Source organism: Aquarana catesbeiana, linkage group LG01 (assembly GCF_042186555.1).
Source record: "Aquarana catesbeiana isolate 2022-GZ linkage group LG01, ASM4218655v1, whole genome shotgun sequence".
Classification (NCBI taxonomy): Eukaryota; Metazoa; Chordata; class Amphibia; order Anura; family Ranidae; genus Aquarana; species Aquarana catesbeiana.
The window spans coordinates 277,428,659-277,453,896 of record NC_133324.1 but is presented as its reverse complement, the minus strand read 5'-3'; the positions used below and the strand labels follow the sequence as shown (position 1 = coordinate 277,453,896).

Here is a 25,238-nt window from a genome sequence, read left to right as displayed (position 1 = left end):
CATGACAAAATTTTTTCCCTAATAGAAGAATACATAGGTGTTTTTAGGACCTAAGTTTCTTCCCTTACCTTATCCCCGCCGCAGGATTTGATGAACTAACAGACAATCCAGCCTTCACCCATCACAGCGGGCTACGTTTAGCAAACCCTCAAGGACCGGGCCCCTAGATATCGGGGTTCCAACTCCCTTGGACCTGTATAGCACCCCACCAGGAAAGCTTTAGGTAATGTAGCAAGACCTAAACCCTGGGTTCCTGGGGTCCAGCCCTACAAAGAGGTGTTACAGGCAAAACCTCGTGCTTCAGATACAAGGCCCCAGGTACCATCCACTTAGGCCTCAGTGGCTCTTTGGATGGATCTGGTCTATGGAGGCTATTTAAATCCTGCCTGGAGCTCCTTAGAGCTCATCTTCACTTGTGACCAACACCTTAGACACTGGCGAAAAAACTGATGTGCTCCTGGAAGGAGGAGGGGTTATATAGGGAGTGAACTTCCTGGATTGGGTATACCAGTGTCTATCAACTAAAGGTGGCCTATAACCCATTAAGTAATTACTTAAGGCTCTGTGTCCCATGATGTACGATAAAGAAACATTGGTAGTGCTGTAGTTAATACTACTTCTTTCTACTGGGGATGGAACTGTGCTTTTAAATGTGACCCACAAAACTACATGACATATGGTTTTACACATATGTGGTGAAGACTAAGGCTGGGTTCACACTGAGGAACAGAGCAGCTCACAGCAGGGGTCCGGTGCACCTGAAATGGACCAGAAAACGCATAGTACTCCTGTGCAATTCGCACCGGAGCCACTCCGGCGAGGTGTGAACTGCCTCCATAGAGAGCAGGTCACAATCTCCTGACATGCGAATTGGATGCGGTGAAACCTACATCCAATTCGCACTGGTGTGAACCCAGCCTAAGAACTTCTGTTGGATTAAATTTTTTTTTTTTTTTTAGGAAGTAACATTTGATACAGCCCTCAAGAGAATTAAAGTGTATGTTTAGTGGGGAAGAATAAAAAAACGTTCTTTGGTTTTAGCCAACATCTAGTGCCCTTTCCTCTCACATTTTGTCAGGACAGCAAACGTTTCACCAGGCAGGAATTTCTAGCCTTCCCCTACACTAGTAAACAAAGAATTTTTCATGGTCTGTATTGCTGTAGGATATTTTCTCTCCCATCCTATAGGGCAGTGATGGAGAACCTTGGAACCCCATGTGTTTTGAAACTTCATTTCCCATGATGCACAACTACACTGCAGAGTGCATGAGCATCATGGGAAATATAGTTTCAAAACATCTGGGGTGCCAAGGTTCGCCATCACTACTATAACGGGTGATCCTGTTGTCACATTGACAGTAAATGAGGAGAAATCTGTCTAACAGAACCCAGCACAGCAGGTATGGGAAAAAAAAAGGGTTTGGCAGGACATATGCTTTAGATCATGAAGTCAGTATTATAGGTTTCTTCATTAAAAAAAATATGCATAAAAACAGCATTCCAAAAGCATAAAATGAACTGTCCCATAGGGGTAGATTTACTAAAACTAGTGCAGTCAGAATCTGGTGCAGCTGTGCATGGTAGCCAATCAGCTTCTAACCTCAGCTTGTTCAATTAAGCTTTGGCATTAAAACCTGGAAGCTGATTGGTTTCTATGCAGAAGTGAGCCTGATTTTGCATTCTCCAGCTTTAGTAAATAAACTCCATAGAAACAAGTACATTTTTAAAGGTTTCCAGTGGTGAACCTCATGATATATAATACAAGAAACCACACAGGTGTGAATAAGCTCATACATCTATGTGTTATTCCCTATTACCCTGTATTTTTAGACATTCTTCAAATCAGATACACTAGGCAATGGATGGAGATAAATCTTTACCTTTGGTCGATCAGTCTTGTGATCAGTGTCAACATTTTCCATTGCAGTCAATGTATCAAACCCTCCAACAACTCTGCAGTTATGTATAGAACAAAAAAGAGTGAATATGGGGGTATACAGTAGACCATATATTATTATACAGGTTTTATTTAGCGTTGACAGTTTATGCAGCGCTTTACAACCATACTCCAACCTGTGTACTTACCGTCCAAAAACTGTGTGTTTATTGTCTAGATAAGTACAAGAGCGAAAAGTAATGAAGCTGCAAATCAAAAGTGAAATATATTAAAACGGAATCTATTCCTTTTAAAGTACATAAATCCAAAACATATAGAACAGAGAACAGCATTGACATTTATTCAAATTACTTACAACTGGGACTTGTTAGTGTTGGGCCCAGAATTTGCCATACTGAGAACTCCCCTGCCTGTGTGAGACAAGTTTGGCTTAATCTCATCTTTAAATGGCTTTCCCCAATAGGATTCTCCACCTGAAGAAGACACAAACCACAGGCTAAAATGCACAAAAAAATGAACAGGGCTCAAAGTCAAATTGTCAATAAAGAGGGTTCACCCTACCTGTTCCTGTGCCTGTGGGGTCTCCTCCTTGTATCTAGAATAATCAAAACGTTAAAGTAAAAAAGACTTTGCTTTGCAATATATTAAACGAAAGGTTCGAGCAGTATTGTACTTACCACAAAATTTCGAATAGACCGGTGGAAGATTGTTCCATCATAGTAATTCTTTTTGCACAGCTTGATAAAATTCTCACAGGTCTTTGGTATCTGAGGGAAGAGATGAATTAATTAAACTAAAGGATACACAGACGTTAATCCACCAATATATTTGTTGCATATGGTAACAGAGTTCAGATAATACTTTTCTAGCACTTTTAAAGGAAATTTAAAAGGAATTAAAGGCATCTCCACAAGCTGAATGCATTAGTACAGCTTTTTTATTTTTTTTTTAATTGTATGTAGTATTTGGAGTCTAAGCTGGCGCAACTTTACTTAAACATACCACATCACTAAGCATTTCATTTCTACAAATGTTTGACATTTGCCTCCATTCGTGTAGACATTCAAAAGCCTTGAAACTGCTGCTACACAATGACACTCACACTTTATAGTGCTTCCCTTTTTTCCTCCCCTGGCAGCTACACAAAAAGTTATGTAGGGAGGCGAAGGTAGAGGGGAAGGTAGGGGAGGAGGAGCTGGGCCAGCACAGGAAGTAAACAGACACTCCCAGCAGAGAAATGGCTATGATGTGCAAGCAGGGAAAGGGATGTGCTAGGGAGCCAACTACTCCTCCTTGAGTAGTCAACATTTTTTTTTTAGCAAGTTCAAATACACAGGCAATACACTGGGAGGACATATTTAAATACCTAGATTTTTCTGTGCTTTTACCTGCAATTTTTCAAGTTGATGTCTCTGTAAAGTGGAGTGGGTATTGCAGAGGAAATAGCTGAATTTGGCCTAGGGGCTGTTTGTGGTAAAATGCCACAGTGCAGCACTTAAGGATCAAGGTTTGGTGTTTACTTGCATCAGGGGCAGAATGAGCAGGAACATTTTCCATGTGTGCTTGTGTTAAGCAAAATATAACATGGCAGTACTCTAGCAGTTTCCTGTAACTTAAAATGGTTGTAAAGCTTTCTGTGTGCAGCAACCCCCCCCCCCCCCCCAACACTTACCTGAGGTCCCTCTATGTCCGAGAGTGTCCCAGCCGTCCGAGAATCTCCCTCCTGATTAACTGAGTCATTGGCTGCCGCTGCTGTCAAGTTCAGCTAGCCAATCAGGGGAGAGAGGGGGCGTGGCCGGGTTGGGGCTTTATGTCTGAATGGACACAGGGAGCTGCGACTCGGCTCAGGTGCCCCCATAGCAATCTGCTTGCTGTGGGAGCACTCAACAGTAGGGAGGGGCCAGGATCACAGGAGAGGGACTCGAGAAGAGGAGGGGTTGTAAGGGTTGTAAAGCACAGGAAAGGAAACAGAAACAACCCTTACAGGCTTTTAAGAAAAAATATTTTCAGTGACTACACAGTATAAGAGTTTGTCATTCTCTAGGGCAGTGGTCCCAAACTGTGGCCCGGTGGCCAGATGCGTCCCTTTGCTTGCGTTTATCTGGCCCTTGGGGCATTATTTCCCCCACTGACAGCAGCAGTGGGGCATAATGCCTGTTACTGACACCAATGATGGGGCACTATTCCTCCCACAGACACCAATGATGGGGCACTATTCGTCCCACAGACACCAATGATGGGGCACTATTCGTCCCACAGACACCAATGATGGGGCACTATTCGTCCCACAGACACCAATGATGGGGCACTATTCGTCCCACAGACACCAATGATGGGGCACTATTCGTCCCACAGACACCAATGATGGGGCACTATTCGTCCCACAGACACCAATGATGGGGCACTATTCGTCCCACAGACACCAATGATGGGGCACTATTCGTCCCACAGACACCAATGATGGGGCACTATTCGTCCCACAGACGCCAATGATGGGGCACTATTCGTCCCACAGACGCCAATGATGGGGCACTATTCGTCCCACAGACGCCAATGATGGGGCACTATTCCTCCCACAGACGCCAATGATGGGGCACTATTCCTCCCACAGACGCCAATGATGGGGCACTATTCCTCCCACAGACGCCAATGATGGGGCACTATTCCTCCCACAGACGCCAATGATGGGGCACTATTCCTCCCACAGACGCCAATGATGGGGCACTATTCCTCCCACTGACGCCAATGATGGGGCACTATTCCTCCCACTGACGCCAATGATGGGGCACTATTCCTCCCACTGACGCCAATGATGGGGCACTATTCCTCCCACTGACGGGGCACTATTCCTCCCACTGACACCAATGATGGGGCACTATTCCTCCCACAGACGCCAATGATGGGGCACTATTCCTCCCACAGACGCCAATGATGGGGCACTATTCCTCCCACAGACGCCAATGATGGGGCACTATTCCTCCCACAGACGCCAATGATGGGGCACTATTCCTCCCACTGACGCCAATGATGGGGCACTATTCCTCCCACTGACGCCAATGATGGGGCACTATTCCTCCCACTGACGGGGCACTATTCCTTCCACTGACACCAATGATGGGGCACTATTCCTCCCACTGACACCAATGATGGGGCACTATTCCTCCCACTGATACCAATGATGGGGCACTATTCCTCCCACTGACACCAATGATGGGGCACTATTCCTCCCACTGATACCAATGATGGGGCACTATTCCTCCCACTGATACCAATGATGGGGCACTATTCCTCCCACTGACACCAATGATGGGGCACTATTCCTCTCACTGACACCAATGATGGGGCACTATTCCTCCCACTGACACGAATGATGGGGCACTATTCCTCCCACTGACACCAATGATGGGGCACTATTCCTCCCACTGACACCAACGATGAGACATTATAAGTCACACTAACACCAATGATGGGGCACTATTCCTCCCACTGACACCAACGATGAGACATTATAAGTCACACTAACACCAATGATGGGGCATTATTATTCCAGCTGACACCAATGATGAGGAAGTATTGCTTCCATTGATACCAAAGATGGGGCATTGTTTACTCCCACTGACACCAGAACATTTTCTACTCCCACTGGACAAGGTCTGCCCCCCTAAAGTCTGAAGGACAGTAAACGGGCTCTTTGTTTAGAAAGTTTAAAGACCGCTGCTCTAGGGTAACAAGATTTGTGTATGTCAAACTGGCAAGGGACCAGGAAATATATTTCAAAATTTTGCCATAAAATAACAGAGCTTTATTAATACAGAAAAATAAGCAAATACGAGTAACTAGAAACAGCTGGCACAACACATTTATAGATGAACAGATATGAAGTCTCAGCTGATATCCCATCATTTTTCAGGTCACATAAAATGGGTCACAACTTCTTTAAATATTTAACAGTGCACTTTATATTTCTCTCTCGACCACCTCCCCTTCACTTAGTAGCTAGAAAGACACACCCGGATCTCTGTTTCCACAGTAACAAAAATGGAAAAAAAAAATCTGGCAGCTGATAAGGTGTTGCTATGGCAGCTACCCGGTCTCTTATTCAAGTAGGTAAAAAAAATAAAATAAAAAGCAGTATTGTTTTAGTAAATCCTTTAATGTTCCTTCTTATGTTTTTGTTTATAATTATTCTGCATTCTTATCAGTGTTTCAGCAATCAGAAGTTCAGTCATGAAAGTGTACAGTATGTAGAAATGGAGCATACTGATACTCATCTTAGACTAGACATATCTATCCGCCCACATAATGAATCATACCAAGAGATTAACAATTATCATGTACGTATCCGTATGTGTTGCCTCACTGCATTACAGTAGTGTAACTACTCGATGTTATAAATCACTTGCCTTGTCACAGTACAGCTCCAGGTTAAGGTCTCCTTTGTTAGTGTGCAGGCGAACATAGCCTTTCTTCTTCACATACTGGTAACGTACAGTGTCTTCAGCAATGGCCGCTGCATTATAAAAGGGGCAGTAGTGTTAGACAACAGTAAAGCTAATGGAGTCACTTACCCTGCAATTCTGTGCTATCTGGACAGGGTTACAGTGGTCAACATGGTTGTAACTTACAGCGGAGTTCCACCCATTTAAAAGTCAGCATCTACAAAAAGTGTAGCTGCTGACTTTTAATAATCAGGCACTCACCTGTCCCACGGTCCAGCGATGCGAACGAACGAAGCCTCGCTTCTCTCCCCCTCCTCTCCGAGGCGCCGACATCCTAACTGTGGGCGCCCGGCTATGGCTTCACAGCCGGGCTCACACTGCGAATGCCATGCTGCGTGCTGTGAATGGTTGGGCAATCTTCTGGGACCTGTGACGTGTCCCAGAAGATTGTGGGGGGGGGGTGAACTTCCTTCCGGCACCACGGAGCCCGGGGAGGAAGTGGGAGCTGGGTGACCATTAAAAACTGGGTATCCCCCCCCCCCCTTCCCCCCCAAATAAAATTGACATGCCAAATGTGGCATGTCAGGGGGTCACCATTACTTAAAGCAGAAGTTCCATTTTTGGGTGGAAATCCACTTTAAAGCAGAACTAAACTGCATCTGAGCAGCAAAAAACTAAAAAATTCTAATTAATTTGTAATATTCAAAGCAAACTCATCCACCTTTCCATGTCTCTGTGCTTTATCTAGCTGAGAACTCACTTTGCAAAACACCCCCCCTAGCATTTCTGGCCTTGACCATCTTGAATAAGGGCAGATGATTCATGTAGAATTTACTTACTGGAATCCATTAAAAAAAAGGTGTTGATTGAGAGAGTTTTAGCTCCACTTTAAGCTGGACTTATATGACTCAAAAAACATATTTACTCATCCACATAAGCAAGGTGGATGTTGCAATCCTCCCTGCTGTGCTACGGTATTCAGACAGCAGCAACTCCTCCCAATTGTCTTCAGCACCGATTAAAAGGAAAAATTACCAACAGTCCTGTTCGAGAGGAGTTGATCATTAGATTGACTCCTCTCGAATGGGCATGGTCATAGATGGATCGAAATTTGGCCGGTCTCTGCTGAACCTTCTGGATTTTGATCCACCTATGTACATAAAGTAGGCAAAAGAGGAAAAAACAAAGCCATTGATGAGATGTAAATAGAGCCAAGTTTAAAACAAGTTCACAGTAAAAGGCATGCATATAATTACAACTTTATTATGTGTCAGCCTTGCTTTCACACAAGTTTCCAATCTTTATTTATTCATTTACTTAGTGAACAGACAAAACAAGACAATAAAACAAAATAATGAAGCAGCTTTAAAATCCACTCACAATACATATATGTATAGTAGCCATTGCAAAAAAAAAAAAAAATTATATATATATATGTATATATATATAACAAATTAATTATTCAGCAATTAGCTTAAGTATCTCCATAAGCATTAGATGCCGTATATGGCTTATCCAGCCCCTTTGCCCAGACTTTATCAAACTTACTAGGACAGCCCCTATTCGTGTAGGTATCTCTATACAGTGGAAGATTATTATTTACCAATTGTTTCCAATATAGGAGCGTAGGAGAAGGTTTCTTCCAATACAAAGCAATAGCTTTTCTTGCATATAATAATGTAGTATTAGCAAACACTGACACTGTGGGAAAAATAGCCTCCACCAGACCTAACAAACATACAGACATTGAAACCGGTAAGGGAACAGAGGTAATAGAATTTACCAAGTCTACTAAAAAATAGCTACACGTGGACAGGTCCAAAAAATGTGTGAGAAATCCCCCCGAACTGCTCAACATTGCCAACATTCAAAAGAGCACTGGATGGTGTACGGGGCGGACTGACCATCGGGCACAGACCGAAGGCCCATGGCCAGTAGGGGGCCCCATGACAGCTTCCACTTCGATCTACCCATCAATCACAGCTAGCTGACGGGAGGATCGGGTCCCAAATCACTGCTCCCTACTAAGAGACTGCAGTGTAAACAGACCGCAGTGTAAACAGACCTCTCGTGATGCGCTCCTCCCCGCCGGCCCCTCCTTCCCTCCCGTCCACCCCAGGTGCTTGTATTTGTCATCACCTCGGACGGACGAGAAGAGAGGAGGGGGGGGGGGCGGCGGGGAGGAGCGCATCACAAGAGGTATGTTTCCCGTGCTACTCTGCATCTAGGAAAGAAAGTGCAGCAGCTTGTATGCTGTCCTGTGTCCCTCTATGTGCCCAGCATCATGCTCTGTGCCCCTCCATGTGGCCAGCATCCTGCTCTGTGCCCCTCTATGTGCCCTGCATCCTGCTCTGTGCCCAAAAACCCTGAACGCTGCCCTATGGACTGCCCAAACCCTGCTATCTGCCCCATGCCCTGTCTGCCCATGCCCTGCTTTGTGCCCCCATGCCCTGCTCTTTGCCCCCATGCTCTGATGTGTGCCCCCGTGCCCTAACGTCTGCCCCATGCTCTGATGTCTACCCTGTGCCATGCTCTGTGCCCCCTTTCCCTGCTCCGTGCCCCCATGCCCTGCTCCATGCCCTGCTCTGTGCCCCCACGCTCTGATGTGTGACCCCATGCACTGCTGTCTGCCCTATGCCCTGTTCTGTGCCCCCATTCCCTGATGTCTGCCCCGTGCTCTGATGTCTACCCCATGCCACGCTCTGTGTCCCCATGCCCTGCTGTCTACCCTATGCCCTGCTTCGTGCCCCCATGCCCTGCTGTCTGCCCTTCATACCCCGCTGTCTGCCCCCCATGCCCCGCTCTGTGCCCCCCATGCCCTGCTCTGTGCCCCCCATGCCCTGGTGTCTGCCCCATGCCATGCTGTGCCCCCATGCCCTGGTGTCTACCCTATGCCCTGATCCGTGCCCCCATGCCCTGATGTCTACCCCATGCCATGCTCTGTGCCCCCATGCCCTGATGTGTGCCCCCATGCCCTTCTGCCTGCCCCATGCCCTTCTGCCTGCCCCCATGCCCTGCTGTGTGGCCACATGTGTCATCCCATGACCTACTGTGTGCCCGGTGATATGCCCTACTGTGTGCCCTTGTGGTGTGCCCCATTCCTTACTATGTGCCCCACTGTGTACCCAATTCCCTCCTGTGGGCCTTGTGGTGTGCCCTGAGCCCTACGGTATGCCCCATGATGTGCCCTGTACCCTGCTGTGTGCCATATGATGTACCCTGCTGTCTGCCCCTTGATGCATCATTCAGTACCCCATAATGTGCTCTTATGTGTGCACCATACAGTGCCCTATATGTGCCCTCTTGCGCCATGTAATATACCCTGCTGTGCCCCATAATGTATCCTCTTGCCCCCATGTAATATGCCCTGCTATGCCCCCAATATGAGATTTTATCCCTCCTAATGTGCTCTGCTGTGCCCCTTAATGTGCCCTCATGCCCCCATGTAATATGCCTTGCTGTGTCCCATTATGTGCCCTCTTGTCCCCATTTAATATGCCCCATAATGTGCTCTGTTGTGCACCATAATGTACCCCCATGCACCTATGTAATATACTCTGCTGTACCCCATAATGTGCCCTCCTGCCCATGTAATGTTCCATGCTGTGCCCCCTGCCTCCCCCCCTGTAACGTGCCCTATAATGTTACCTGCTGCCCCCACCATGTAATGTGTCCTACTGTGCCCCCCCCAACCTGTACTGTTCCCTGGTGTGCCCCATAATGTGCCCTGCTGCTCTCCATGTAGCGTGCCCTCCTGCCCTCCACACACACATATTGTGCCCCCCTGACCCCTGTGCTATGACCTGCTGACTTCTATACTTTGCCACGGTTCACACGGCCCCCTGTGTACTGTGCTTGCTTGACATCCAATGCACTGCCCCGCTGCCCCCTCTGCAATGTTTATCTCAGGTTCAACCCAGAATTGAGGCATCCACGCAGTGCAAGCTGGGGGGTGGGGCTTTGTGTGGGTGTGGCTTGAGTGTGGGCGGGGACACAGGGGGCCCCATGATCTCCTGTTGCCTGGGGGCCCTATGAGTTTTCAGTCCACCCCTGATGGTGTAAGATAAGCTCTACGTACCAATTTAAATTGGATCATATGATCTCACAAAGACACCATAGATCACAAGGGAAAATCCCACACACTCCTCCAATCTTCCATGTCCAGATCTAGTATGTCTCGCATCCACTTATCCCTAAGACTCTCCAATGGCAATAGGGAAATTAGATTAAGATGGGACTACAACCTCGAGGTGGACTTCTCCGTACATTCAGATCTAAGCACTGATTCTAGAGTGGGTTGTGTAACAAATTAAACTATCTTGTGGAAACTGGGCATGAAATGCATGGGAAAGCTGTAGATATCTATATAAGTGAGAGCCAGGCAAACTAAAAGCTGAAGCAAGTGTAGCGAAAAGGGTCATTTTCTGATCAGTAACCACCTGAGAAAGTAATTTGACATTATACTTAGTCCATGAGATAGGCTCTGGTAATTTATAAAAATTATGAAGGGTAGGAGTTATCCAGAAAGGGGCATTTGGAGAAATCGCTTCTTTGGGATAATGTTCACATCTGAGACCAGCCTCCCAAGCTTGAATAGTGTTAAGCATTGAAGCAGTCAACTGGTAGGGTGCCCTACATCCTCTAAATACAAGTGCCTTAAGAGCCTCTATAGAGCCAACCACCACTGCTTCCAGCCGAGTGGAGGAGTTGGTTAAATCCGGACTCAACCACCATATGACCGTAACCAGCTGAGTGGCTAAAAAATAGTTATATAAATCCTGAAACGCTAAACCACCCTGATCACAAGGACGCATCAGGGTGGTTAATTTATATCTGGGTTTCTTTGATCCCCATATGAAGGTTGAAAAAAGTTGATTTCATCTTGTAAAAAAGAAGCCAGGGAGCCACAAAGGAGAGTGTCTTAAAAGGTACATAAGTTTTGGTAAAATTTTAATTTTTAAAAGATTAATATGTACCAGTAAGGATATTGGTAAAGACTTTCGGCTTTAACACGATATCTCCTAAGATTGGAGTCAAATTCAGAGGCTTGGTGAGAGATCATCACTCCCAAATACTTAAAGTTCTCCACCCACCACAATGGAATATCATTTGGAGCCATACTACGGGCCTCAGTATCTACTGGGAACAAGCCCAATTTACCTTCAGCCCAGTGACAGTTGAGAAAGGCTTTCACACAAGTTAGTGGCATAATTACAATAGCCCATACCTCTCCATTTAGACATAATGAATGACACACCTGCGTACTGCTATGCTGTGTGCTAGTATGCATCTGCAATTACAGGAAAGTTCTCATCTTTTGTGTTACTGTGGGCACCATAATCGTTTCCAGTCTGAGCCAGATCTGGTAGACCTGGTTCTGGGCTTGGGAGCAGTGCATTCTACTTTTTTGAAATATATGTGGGAATTGACATCACCCATGTTAAAGTGCCTGCATGTTGCAATGCTGAGGAATTTGTATGAATGTCAGGGCAGTTCTTAAAAGTGTTACTAAACCCAGGACCCTGCATTCACTATATCTGGTCTCCCACAGTACACACAACACGGAAATGCAATTATTTTAGTAAATATAAACTGCTAAATGCCTTTTCTCATCAGCAGTATATAGCAGTCTTGTGACTTCTATCACTGTCTGATTAAAGCTTGTAGGAGGAGCTTACATTCCCCTCTGACTATCCTATGAGGCTGCATGACCCCTGACCCTCTGTCTGGATGGTGCTAATTGGCCCTGTGCTGATCACATGCACCCCCCCCCCCCCCAAAAAAAAAAAAAAAAAAAAAATTCTACGAGTATGTGTAGAATGCCTCCTAGAGCACTGTACTGTCAGCAGATGGATTGGAGACAGTAAAAGAAGAGGATGATCTATGCATACAGGATCAAACAGCCTTTTTATACAACGCAGAGGATTAACCCCTTAGGTTCCACAATGAGTATAACAAGCATGCTTTACTGCATATACAGACTGATTTTACTGTTGTGGGTTTAATAACACTAACACCACTACCCACACCTGCAGTACTGCCTCCTGCTGTCTGGGTGGGCTCTTGTGAGCGGTAGGATTGAGGGCTGCCCCTATATGAGCTAAAAGGGCATTGTGCAAATCCCTCTAATCAGCAGATGCCGGAGACTGAAGTTGTAGGAGTCCTGTGAGGATATCACAATGTATGAAATCCAACTTAATAGAAAAGGTCAGTGAAAAATTGTTACCGCACAAGTAGAAGTATGAAGCAAGTTTTAGGTTAGGCCAAAGTTTAGTTTTAAAAGGCTGTAAACAATAAAGAAACTCTAATAGGCAAAGAAGAAGAGCAGCAGGGTGCCAGGTTACAAATACAAATGTTTTTAACGTGGCGCCCTGCTGTTTTTCTTTGCATGCTCATTAGAGATCTCTCCCAGCTATCATCATACGAACACTATGGACTGTTTGCTTTCCAGTTGTAACATTTGTGTGTTGACTGTATTTGTTTGGTATACAAGCCTTTGATATTGTTAAATAAATAGGGTCTAATGTGTGGCATGAGTTCCAGTTATAATTTGAGACCAAGACAGCTCGATTACAAAGGTATTCAAACACTAAACAGTGTAAAAAGGAGAGGCTCTTACCAGCCTCATGGGTAGTTTCAGGAGTCATGGCCGTTGAGGTGAAAGATGCACTGACAGTTCCTGTAGAATAATGAGCCTACCATAAAGAATATACAAATCTGGTTAGAACAGAACTATGATACAATTAAAATAAAAACATCTTATATTTTTTAAGAAGAGGTATCACTTCCTTATCCCCTTATAACCATTGCCTGGTACAATGATCTGCCATGCTGGATGCAGTTAAGTTCACCTATGGCAGCACGGGGCTTGAATGAAACAATGAGCCAGCAGGGAAAACATTCAGCATGGCCACAGCAAGTGCCTATGGAAAGGGCTGCAGGTGTTGAAAAGAATGCTGCTTTGACCACACTTCAAATCAACCATGGCACTGTTTACTCTAGGGCCCCACCACCTATGAATACAAAAAGACAAAGTTTTGGGTCTCGAGCTGTTCTGATCTACAAGTGCCAGCATAACTAAAGAACTAATCACAGGCACTTTAATTACAAGAACGCTAGTAGTATTCCCCTAGTCTGCGTTCATAAAATTTGTATCTGTTGATTATACACACCATCACTTCGTAGAAGACAGCTTATTGCTATGAGCAACAGCTTCAAATTGTTCCAGTTTTCATAATCTGCAACATCTTTATCAAAGAGCACCATTACTTCGCATAGTGGTTCTAAGTGGATGGTGGTGGTGGAGTTTAGTTTTAAAGCAAGAACTCAATAGGAGGCTTCTGTTAAGTGCATGCCTGAATCAAGCATGATGAAGGAACTCCAGCCCAAGCTATAATAATATTCCTGACATTTCCTTACACCCCTGATTCCTCCTCAGCCCAAACAGGCAAACTTTTCAAAATAAAATTATACTAGTTGTACTCTTATAATAAAATGGAAAACCTAAAATGTTCAATACCAAATAACACTCACTGCATTCAGTTTATCAGTTGCCTTTTTCTCAGGACCCTTCATAGTGGCAGCAAGAATTTGATCCCCTTTGAACTCCTTGTACAGCTCGCTCAGCGTCTCCCGGGTCTCCATGTTGGCATTCTTCAGGTGGTATTGTGGGTCTTGACGTGCTTTCTCCTCATCTAATTTAGAAATCATAGCATTAGAGGACAAGACTCTCTAAATTTCACATTTTACCTCTAGTTATACATTAATGGTTTGTAGTTATGTTCAGAACTTTTGCTGGAAGCTAAAAGTGCCAATAAATTAATATAGTTATTAACGATGATCAGAAATGCATGAAAACTTTAGGGTTTACAGAAGGCAGATAATCAATCTGTCACAAACCTTGACAACAGGAACATTTAACTACCTGGATCATGAATTAATATAGCAGTGTGTGTGGCCGTCTTAAAAAAATAACACAAAAATCACACTGTGACTGCTTTTGTTGCTTCCACAGATCCACAACTACATTAGATTAGGTTACACTATTTTAAAATGGCCAAACATGAATTCACTTGTGATATGAAACTTGACTCTGATCTCTACACAAATGAAGATTTAGTATAACCACAAATCATTAAAAGCAATAAAAAAAAAAATTCTCACAAAAATGGGAAATAACTAAACTCACCAGGGTCTGTGACTTTCAAGTTGTTTTTGACATGGTAGAAATTTGAGACATTGAATTTTTCCAGCTGTGTGGGATCCTAAGGGACAAAAGGGGAAAAAAAAGATGCTGAATATGTAAGCTAATCGCCATTGCACACCCATTAAAAACTGACCTTTAAAGCTGAACTAAACTCATCAATTTAACAGTTTCCCAAAACATTTACATTCAAGACATGTTGTGAATAATAACTGTCACAAGCTGATTGTGCTCCAAATCGAACTGTCTAGCCATCAAATTACTGGTGTCATAACTGACCACATGTGTGGCAGCAAGGCAGCTGCAGATCAAACACAAGCTAAAAGGGCAGCTTCCATGGCTGTAAAGGATAGGAGGGGTTTGTTCTGCTTTAATGCAAATCTTTAAAAAAGAAATGTAAAAAGTTGATTGTTCACACCACAATCTGACTAAAGCTGGCCATACATTATACAATATTCTTATTCAATTTCCTTTAGATTTACCTCCAACTATGTAGTGCAAGGGCCTGCCTGATTGCATACAAAGAAAGGTGTTTAGGTTTGACCTCATATATTATGGGTTTTGGCAAAACGAAAGAAAAATCATACAAGAAAATTGTATAATGTATGGCCAGCCTTACACCTGAAATGTGTTGTATACGCTAAAAAACATACCTTTTATGATAAACATCTACTGAGAATGTCCCCACCCATAACCACTGTCCAGAGTATTACATGCCACAACACTAAGATGTATGGAATTGGTTTGGAAAATAGCTGCAATCTTCCTATATCCCCAATTTAGGGCAAATCTACAGCTTTTTTTTGTTTTTCTACAACTTTGATAACCTGCACACATTTAAACGAACTGATAAACAAATTTAACCTCATTTGCATTTTAGATATCTGCAGCTAAGGCATGTAGAACCGTCCCAGCGGTCCAAATTATGGACCCTGTGGTGTAAAGGTCTGGAGACTTTAGGCCCTATAGATGGCTCAAAAACCAGTCAACTCCTGCTGAATTGGCTGAAAATCAAACTATTCATAGAGGTGAACCATAGGATGGTGTACGAGAGGCATATTACATATGGTCTGCCAAAGTAAAATGGCAGCTCAGAAAAAGTATTGAATTGTCAATGCTATACAGCCCTGGTGACCATTGCACCGATACCAGTGCTGAGGGTTATTATTGCGTCCACTGACACCAAGGTTAAGGGTTATTATTGCGTCCACTGACACCAATGTTGGGGGATATTATTGCACTTACTGACACTAATGACTGGTTCGACTTGTCACTGACAGTTCCAAAATTGCACTCACCGACACCAATGACAGGGGGTTATTATGTCCACTGAAACCCACGATGGATGGTTATTATTGAGTCCACTGACACCAATGATAGGGGTCATTATTGCACCCATTGTCACCAATGATGGGGTGTTATTATTGCATCCACTGACAACAATGCTGGGGGTTATTGCACTTACTGACACCAATGCTGGCGATTATTATTACTGCCACTGACACCAATGCTGAGGGTTATTGTACTCCACCTTCTTCAGTGTATTGTGATATTCTGCAAAAAATGCAGCAGGATTGGAACTTTTGGCCGCCGAGGTGCTTTATAGACCATTCATTTTAAATCGGCTGCCTAACTGCATGCAACGCACCTCAATGCACAAAAATGCGCTGCTCTTTTGTGGAGCTCTGGAAGTGTCAAGGGTCGCATTTAAGGTACTCTATAATTTTTAAGTTGAACCACCACTGCTGAACAGGATAATAATTGGTCTTCAGAGTCAGATCATAGAATCAGACACGTTTGTCACATTGACTATGTTTTGTAGAATCTGCCCTTGACAATCATTATAAAGGCTATTAATTGTTCTTTTAATGAGTGTAGGACAGTCCATCTATAAATCTGAGCATAAACACATTTCACCCGTCATGAGTTGACTGCTGCCAGTGTCTGGGATCTTAAAACTAAATGATTTCGCTGCAGGGACTTCATATCTGTGATCAAATGTCTGCTTTTCTTATCTTTATATGCCATGTCATTTATTGTAATTAAATGCTGTGAACATGGAAGAAACTGCAGAGATAAAATAATCATTACTAAGGCAGACATGGTAATCTCAATTGAGCCAGAGTATAAGACATTAAATTAAAGAAAATTTGTTGTTATTTCAACTGATTAACACTCTTTTTAAACCTTTGATGTGAACCATGCTTCCCCAACCCTTGACATTTCTTCTGCCTGAGCTAACCACTAATCCTTTTGTGGAGTTTAAGAAATAAAAAAAAACATGTCTATATTTATAACATATGTAACTTGAGGCATCAACCAACCATAGCCATTCCTTCTGCCACCTGAGACAACTCTTTGTTGAGAAAAAGTAATAAAAACGAGAAAAAAAAACAACTACTACTGATAAGTGCCAGTCTACTGTATAAGAATAACACCAGTAACTTGGACCACTCACCTTACTATATCTATGGAGAAGCAGGAGTGGTCACAGTACCACTACACTCCCCTCCTCTGTTTCATAACATAGGGATAGGTGTTCTGTAGTTCTGAGTCATAGCTGGGAACCATATTAACTGATAATAAGTGTAAAGAGCACAGGAAAGTATGGGCTCACAAGATTTATGGAAGGATCAAGAGGTGTCTTGCACGTATCGACCAAATATAACAAAATACTTTAAATGGCATCAAAAGTAAGCGAACAGGAGAAGTTTATTGTTAGATCTTAAATAAAACTTTATGATATTTTAAAATAAACATTTATGTCTCTACTACAAACAAGATTTTCAAGCATAAAATGCTCCCACATTTCTCTTTGGTATTGCAATATTTTTAAAATATAGAACATTGGTAAAGAAAATTGAGGACTACTTCAGTATATTTAACAGCACTATAGAAAATGATCCGCAAGCTTCAAGACACCGCCTCTATCAAACATGCTTTTTTTTTAATGCATCAACTAGACTGCTGCTGCTGAGAACACCTTATAAAGCTTCCGTTTCCCTAGGGTCCTTTCACACAGGCTTTCTGATCAGGTCCACCTGTCAGTTTTTCAGGGGGACCTGATCAGACTCTCCAGTCTCCCCTATGGAGTGGCGGATGTTAGCTGACACCCGCTGCCATTCGATCTTGCCTGCAAAATCCAGACGGATGGCGGTCCTATTCTCCATCTTTCTGGCAGATCGGATAGGATCAGATGAAAATGGACAGGTGGTCCGTTTCCATCCAATTTCCCCATAGAGGAGAGCGGGACTGACAGGACCGGTCATCCGCCTGCTCAGAGGGGATCAACTGACCGATCCCCTGCTGAGCATGCGGAATCCACAAGATGGAGGCGCCCGTGTGAAAGGGGGCTTAAGCAGATAACTCTAATTTTATAATGCAGTACTTATCACACCCCATTGCTGGCAATGGAACCGTTCATTTCACCACGACTCTGAAAACTATGAAAAATGTTCCTTCACTACTTTTTACCAATTTCATTGGGACTTGCATAGACTTCTGTTAAATGAAGTTGCAAGCCGCAATGAAATCGGAAGTGAAAATCACACTAATGTGCGGCTTTGAAATCGTGCTGAAGTAGCGTGATTTCAAAGCTGCACCGGTGTGAACTAGGGTAAATGGTCCTTTGTTTCAATGTATTTTGCATCATTTGATCATAAGCTGGCAAAGATCTGGTTATTCTAATATTTCAGTTGACATAGCCCAACTTAATATTCCAAAAACTTTTTAGTCTGTAGATGTAACTTGTATTTCTAATAAAAAGTGGGTTGAAAGTAAAAATATACAATTTTGGCTGATAAGTTTAATCTCAAACATAAAGAACCTCTTTTAACCAGTTCCCAATCTGATTTATGTATTTTCCAACTCCCAGATACATAGTTGAGAAAAAACCCATAGAATGACCCTGTGCTATTCCCATGCAAAGAAAAATATGATTTTTGTACTTAGACTCTGCATCTTCTTTGCGTGTTCCCACGCTTTGTATTTAGGGTAGTGTATTTATTTTAATGGGCTGCTCTATGCTCGAGAAATTTGCAGAAAAGGGTGCCTATGTTACCATGTTTTTGGCATGTACAAACGCACATGCTAGCAAGATACTTGGGGGCGCCATTAAGAATTAATGGCATTTATGCACATCTGTAAATAAGGAGTGCATTTCTGTGTCTTGCAGAAAAGAACATGATTTTGCGAATGAAGCCCTACCATGAAATCCTTTTCTTGGAATCAATTGAGGGACATAGACATTTTGGGTACTGCTGGGTTATACTGCCATCTGCAAGCTGACATGCCACTGGCCAACAAGAAATTGTAGGCTAGCACTGGACTAACCCTTTCTCTACCCCAGAATGCTTCAGTTTTTATCAAGCAGTACCAAGGGCATGAACAGAGGGTTGGGGTCTGTGTTCCTCAATGGACTCCAAGAAAAGGATATTAAGGCAAGTACAAAAACCCTATCTTCCTTCTCATCCACTGAGGGACACAGGAGCTTGGATACTGTCAGGGTGTCTAAAAGCAGTCTAAGGGGTGGGCAACACAGCAACAATCACTAACAGGTCAAACAAGAGAACTGGGGATTGCCTGCAGCCCAGGAGCTGCATGAAGGACAAAACCTGAACTGGATAAGAACTGTCCCCCCCATCAGAAAGGTGAACCTGCCAATATGACCAAAAGGCAGGACAGGCAGAAGCTGATGTTCAAGACACAGAATAAAAGTAACCACCAGAGGGAAGGATTGCACGTAGAAGGGGCACCAAATCTGAACTAGCGAGAAGATGATTAACCAATACTCAGCAGAAAAAAAATGGAACCATAACAAATTCCTTTGAAAAGAGAGAAAATCCACAATGCTGAGGTTGCAAAGGTCCCAAAAAGGAAACTAGGACCAAACAGGTCCAGGTGAGGAAGACCAGCCACTTTTATCTGGGAAGGCCCAACCCTTACACCTCTGACCTTTTGGACCAATGGAATGAAAACTCAGTTACTAAAGAGGTTGTCACAGACCAGACTCCCAATCTTGCTAGGCAAGACTTACCAGGAGAAACCCCTTCGCAAGCAAAAACTCAACAAAACACAAGGGGTGTAAAGTGACTTCTGAGCTCAACAGAGAACTCAGGGGTTTGATTCCACAAAGTCAATGTGACTAAAAGGGTAGGTTGAATATGAGGAACCACCACAAGGGTAAGCAAGAAATGCAAGTGACACCTTAGCCCCATACTCTTACTCAAAAGATAGGAATCATCATATAGAACTGAGGATGAAGCCAAACACTCTCCAGAGCACAAATGGGAGGCTGCTGGGACACTCCAGAAGAACATCTACTGAAGAAGCATTCTGTCTATTCCTAACCACACTATAGTTCTAAGAAAGCTCCTGATCCTCAAGATGCAGATAATCATCTGCCGCCATGGATCAAGGGCCAGTAATCTTAAGCAATACTGAAAGCAGGAAAACTAGTGTATTCTGACTGCTGACAATCCGGGAAGGGACAGGACCCCCCAGCTACAATCTCCACCTGACAGGTAGGATTTCAGGTTCACCTGAGTGATTGAATCTCTTCTCCCAATTCAGAGATTACCAGTTAGGAGGAACAAGTTCTCAAGGCACTGTCCTTAAAAGGAGAAGTCCAGTCTGAGCTTTTTAGGCTGGGCTTCTTTGGTGTCCAATTCGTTTTGCACTCCTGTGCCCCGTTTTCAGCGGAGAGTGGTCTGAAGTCCTCTCTCTGCTGACACCACTGCCATCAGTCGAAGCAGCGCGTCATCCCAACTTCCAAATCTGCCAGCTGCCTTGATTGATGGCAGTCTCAGCGAGCCGCTGAGACAGCCTCTCCCCACCCCTTCACAGCTCATCGCTCAAATGAGCGTGGAGAAGCAGACTAGGAGCGATGCTGACTAACATTCAGCATCACTATGCTCACGGGGGAGTGAGAACCGAGCCATCGGCGGTGTTCGGTGGCTTAGTTCTCAGTGCAGAGACGCCGGGGGACAGCTACAGCATCGGTCTGATGCTTCATCCACTGAGGTAAGTATGATTAGGAAAAAAAAAAAACCATACTTCTCTTTTAAAGTGGGAGTAAATTCCCATTAGTTATCAACCTATAGGTAAGCCTATAATAAGGCTTATCTATAGGTACAGTAAATATCTCCTAAACGTGCACAGTTTAGGAGATATTTACTTGTGAATGGGCAGGCGACATCACTGGAGCACGTGCTTTGAAGGAATAGCATGCCCATGCTGTTCCTTCAGAGTCCTGTGCCATGAATAGCGACTCCCATGCGCATGCACGGGAGTGACGTCATTGCGGCGACTCAGACGGCCAGAGGACGCGAACCCGGAAGGAAGACCTGGTGAAGATGGAAACCCTGTCAGCGGTGACAGCTCATCGCTGGAGGGCTTTGTTTTAAGGTAAGTTAATGTACTAGTATGCAATGCATGCTTTACCTTCAGGTTAAAAAAAAAAAAAAAAAGAAAAAGAAAAAAGAAAAGCATTGAGGTTTACTACCGCTTTAATGGAATCAGTATGAGCAAGGTTGAGACTCTCAGCATGGTATAGCACAGAGACCAGACTACCTCCTCTGTAGCAGGAAAAATACCCGCACTGAAGCCTGAAAAGCCAGTTCCAGACCAGATCCTACAGGTGTTAGCTTCTTAGGGAAGATGCTGATTATAAAGAATATACAAGGTTGCCTGAGCATCTCACTATAGGCATGCTAGGAGAAAGCACAATATTGAACACAAGAGCCAATGCCCAGAGAAGCGCATGGGTGACACTGAGGATCCAGTTCTTTATCCAGGCAGGAATTGGTCAAAACTTGTCCGAGCTGACCTATGAGGCCAAGGGGGCCCTCTGAAGAGGAGGAGCTATGAGGGATACTGTGTGCTATTAAGGGTTTTGAAGTTTTAAGGGCTAGGATTTCCCTGAGGGAAAGAGTTGTGGCCCAAATGGGCCACAGATTCAGAAATCAGGTTGGAGCAAGAGGGTCCAGGGGTGGGAAGAACCCAAGAAGTCTGGGGAAGGGTACATATTTGAGTAGTACCAATGTGGGGTTAGGTGGCCACAGGTGACTAGGTCACTGTATGCAGACAGTAAGAACAGATCAGAGGTCTATGTGCCGCTTTGCAAAGCAGAGGGTGGCCCTTCCTCTAGAATAAACAGCAGTAAAGAGCACAGAGCACACACATGCTACACTCTATCCAGCAGGCGATGTTAGCATTCAGTCCCCTCAGTATTAAACGTTTTGTACAGTAAAATTGAGGTAAAAGATCATTTAAAGGTCACCCAGCAGTGCAAAACGTGAGGTAGCGCCTGGTGTTTCAGAATGAATGGCCATATTGAGGGAATGCTACAGCTCTGGACATGGAAAGTGCTATATAGTTAACTTTTACCAGTACATCAAGATCTGGATAGACCCACAATGCAGAACCCAGTGCCCAAAGGTCACATCCCAGGCTAGCCCTGCATGTCCACTTCAGAGGGGTCCAGGTACAACACTCCAAAGTCTGGCTAAGGAAAGGCGATTACAAAAGCAGCTCAAACAGTGATCGAAGGAGGACAATGATAGACTTCAAAGAATAACCAAAACTGATGAAAAGGCTAGTCAAGTCTGGATAGATATTTTGCAGCAGAGCTAAAGAAAGGTTATCTATCCTTCCAGGACACTGGAAAAAACTGAGGCATGCTGGGTAGAGGAGGAGTTATCCAGAAGCTAGCCTATATTTTTTTTGTCCAATCCTCCTATAGACGTCAGTATAATTCTACATTAAGTTGCAACTTTCAAAGGACCAAGGACTCTCTCTCGCTCTTTCTTCATGTGCCAGGATGGGTGCCTGGAAACTAGTACTCTTTAGCCACTCAGTGTTACATTTTGGGAAAAGGGCAGTGAGCCACATACTCCCCACACCTAAAAGTACCAGGCATTTCTCTTCTCTACTGCCATCTAAGCAGAAGAGCAAGGAAGAAAAAGGGAGTAGTGCTGCCATGAACTGGCCCAACAAAGCACATGTTCACTAAAACCTACAACAGATATATCAGAAGAAGACTCAACAAAACACAAGTTATATTTCTATTAAGAAAAAAGCTGCTGGTTCAGCTTCCCTGCTTCTCACAACAGAGCACTGGCTGCCTTAGTGGTAGTGTCACATTGGGGAGCTGCTTTAGCCCTGAAGGAGTATGCATGCTCCGCAACGTGTATCCAGACCAGCGTCACATCACAAGTGGCATCACATTCGCTTCCCCAGTATGTTATGCGCTGCACCAGGAAGGCTCCGGTCCTTCAACCGAGGATAACTAGCAGGACTCCCTGTGCCTCTCCATCCCGGCACAGCAGGATTTTCAGGATCTGATGATACAAAAAGCAGTTGATTGAGATGAGCTTTGTTTTTCTTTTTTTTCTACACTTATGCAATAAAACGTGTTTTAATTTCTGTTACATTTAGATGGCGCTTGTCCTATCTATGTTTTTATGCTGCAGTGTCTGCTTCTAGCCCCCCCAGTACAATTTTTTTGGAATTGGGGTTGTTTGCCCAAAAAAGGAAGATTTGGGGAAGGGCAGGCAGCCTTATAGCTGTAGGATTCAAAACTTTAATTTTGCCATTGCCTGCCTTTCCCACGGGGCCATAATATTTCCCCCTTCCAATTGCTGCTGTCTGCTTTTACCAGTGTTAAAAAAGACTGCCCACCCTTGTGCATAAAAACAAGGTGGCGTATAGGCCTAAGGCTTTCTGTATTTTGTTAAGGGAGTACCCAGGTTGCATTCCTGGTCTGTTTGCTTTCCCTGGGCAGGGACAACCTTACAAGTAAACAGAAATGATAAATGTCATTCTTTTACCATGTGTAAAAATAAAAGAATATATGAAACATGTTTGTAGAACAACCACAAACCAAGGACAACATCCAGTCTATGACAGCTGAGAGGCTGCTCAAGACTGCCTCTGTCCATTTGCTTGTTGAAGTAAGATTTGTGGAATGGAATATGGCAATAGGAATATACACTAGTTGCCTGCCCTTCCCCCTGACTGTAAAATGTTCCTACCTCCGCTTTATGCCCCCCTGCCCTTCCCTCCTGTGCTGTGGAAGGGTGGGCAGGCTTTTTTATTTTTGATGTACTCCTCACCTCAGCATCATATCCCTCCTCCCCACCAGAACCCCAACCCTCCTATGGAGGGATTAGCAGAAGAGGAGGAAGAAGAGAATGCAAAATAAACACAGGATTTTTTGTTACTCACCATAAATTCAAGGGCGCATATTAGCTATTTTTCTTAAGTTCATTGACGGACACAGCCTCTTCTTCTTTATCCATAATCAAACAGGGTTTTATAGCCCCACCTACAGGAGTAGGACACTAGGCAGAAAAAAAACTCAGCAACTCCTATGGGCGCAGTCCTCTCTGGACATAAAACCCCCTCTCTGCTATAGGTTTCCAGTCAGTCACAAGCAGTTGCAATGGAGAAAACTCCATAGAGGGATGGGTTCTGTGTCTGTCAATTAATTTAGCGAAAGGGACTTCATGGCGAGTAACAAAAAATTAAATTTTCTTTTAGGTTAATTGATGGACACAGACTCTTATCATTATCCATACCCAAACAGGGATGTCCCAAAGCAATGCCACAATGAGGGGTGGGGCAAACCAACTAATGGAGAAAAACCCCAGGACAACATATTGCCAACACTCCTAACCATCCCGAAAGGGCACCAGAGAAGCCTAGACAGCTGCCTGCAAAACATTGTGGGCAAAAGTAGCATCAGAAGATGCCAACACATTGATTTTATAAAATGTAGGAAATGTGGAGACCTATAGCAGAGAGAGGGTTTTATGCCCATACAGGACTGCCCATAGGAGCCTACTGTCCTACTCCTGCAGGGGGGTAAAAAACTCTGTTTTGCTATGGATAATGAAGAGAGGCTGTGACTGTCAATGAACGTAAGAGAAATGGCCAATACGCGCCTTTGAGAAGGAGGGGGGAAAAAAGCGCATTATCAGCACTCTAAAAGAAAGTGGCTGATATGCGCCCTTGAGAAACGTGCAGGATGTGTCTTTTGTTGCCGATTTGTCTCAATGAGGTGCTGCTCCCACCAATCTCTGGTGCAGAGTCATGTATTTCCTCATGTGGTACCAAAAATGGCTGGTATTTCTACTAAAGCTGATAAACTGCAGGCAGAGGATGCAGAACACACTGACACACACTGCAGAGCTATACTTGCTGCCTACTCAAGTCTTCATATACTGTGCTGATCTTGGTCAACTTCTTCCAAACACATAACAGAAGCCTATTTTTAGAGTATTTTGGGAATAATTGGGGATACAGGGATGGGATGGGGTTTGGGGTTGTGGTTTTGAGACAATGTAGTTGGTACTGCTAAAAAAGAAGCTCACAACTATACTATGAAACGGTTTTGCCACTGACCAATTTGTATGAAGTTGAAGGCTGTAGTTATTGCTTTAAGATCTGTTGTGGCTCTTGCTTTCACTGTTCAATACAATCCTAATACCACTGAATAAATATCATGCATTTCATATGTTTTTTGTTGTTGTATGGATTATGTTGAGATGCTGCTTCTGATGTATTTTAACCAAGCAAGTAAAAAGTAAAAAAAAAAAAAAAAAAAAAAAAAAAATAATAGCATTTACACACATGGACAAAATGACAAAAAAGACAAATGGGTGATACTCCTTGGGGACACCCAGGTCACCAGAACTAT

General features: G+C 43.9%; 1 protein-coding gene across 1 annotated transcript in view; it reads right to left on the bottom strand.

The window, feature by feature from the left end:
• The window catches only part of PPIL2 (peptidylprolyl isomerase like 2), a 100,692-nt gene that overhangs the window by 27,203 nt on the left and 48,251 nt on the right, over window positions 1-25,238 (bottom strand). The window contains exons 9-17 of the mRNA XM_073628996.1: window positions 14,525-14,600; window positions 13,870-14,030; window positions 12,956-13,031; window positions 6,301-6,407; window positions 2,575-2,664; window positions 2,459-2,492; window positions 2,253-2,370; window positions 2,086-2,142; window positions 1,881-1,953 (exon numbers count right to left, since the gene is read on the bottom strand). Coding sequence (XP_073485097.1) covers window positions 1,881-1,953; window positions 2,086-2,142; window positions 2,253-2,370; window positions 2,459-2,492; window positions 2,575-2,664; window positions 6,301-6,407; window positions 12,956-13,031; window positions 13,870-14,030; window positions 14,525-14,600 — 792 coding nt within the window. The remainder of the gene's footprint in view (window positions 1-1,880; window positions 1,954-2,085; window positions 2,143-2,252; window positions 2,371-2,458; window positions 2,493-2,574; window positions 2,665-6,300; window positions 6,408-12,955; window positions 13,032-13,869; window positions 14,031-14,524; window positions 14,601-25,238) is intronic.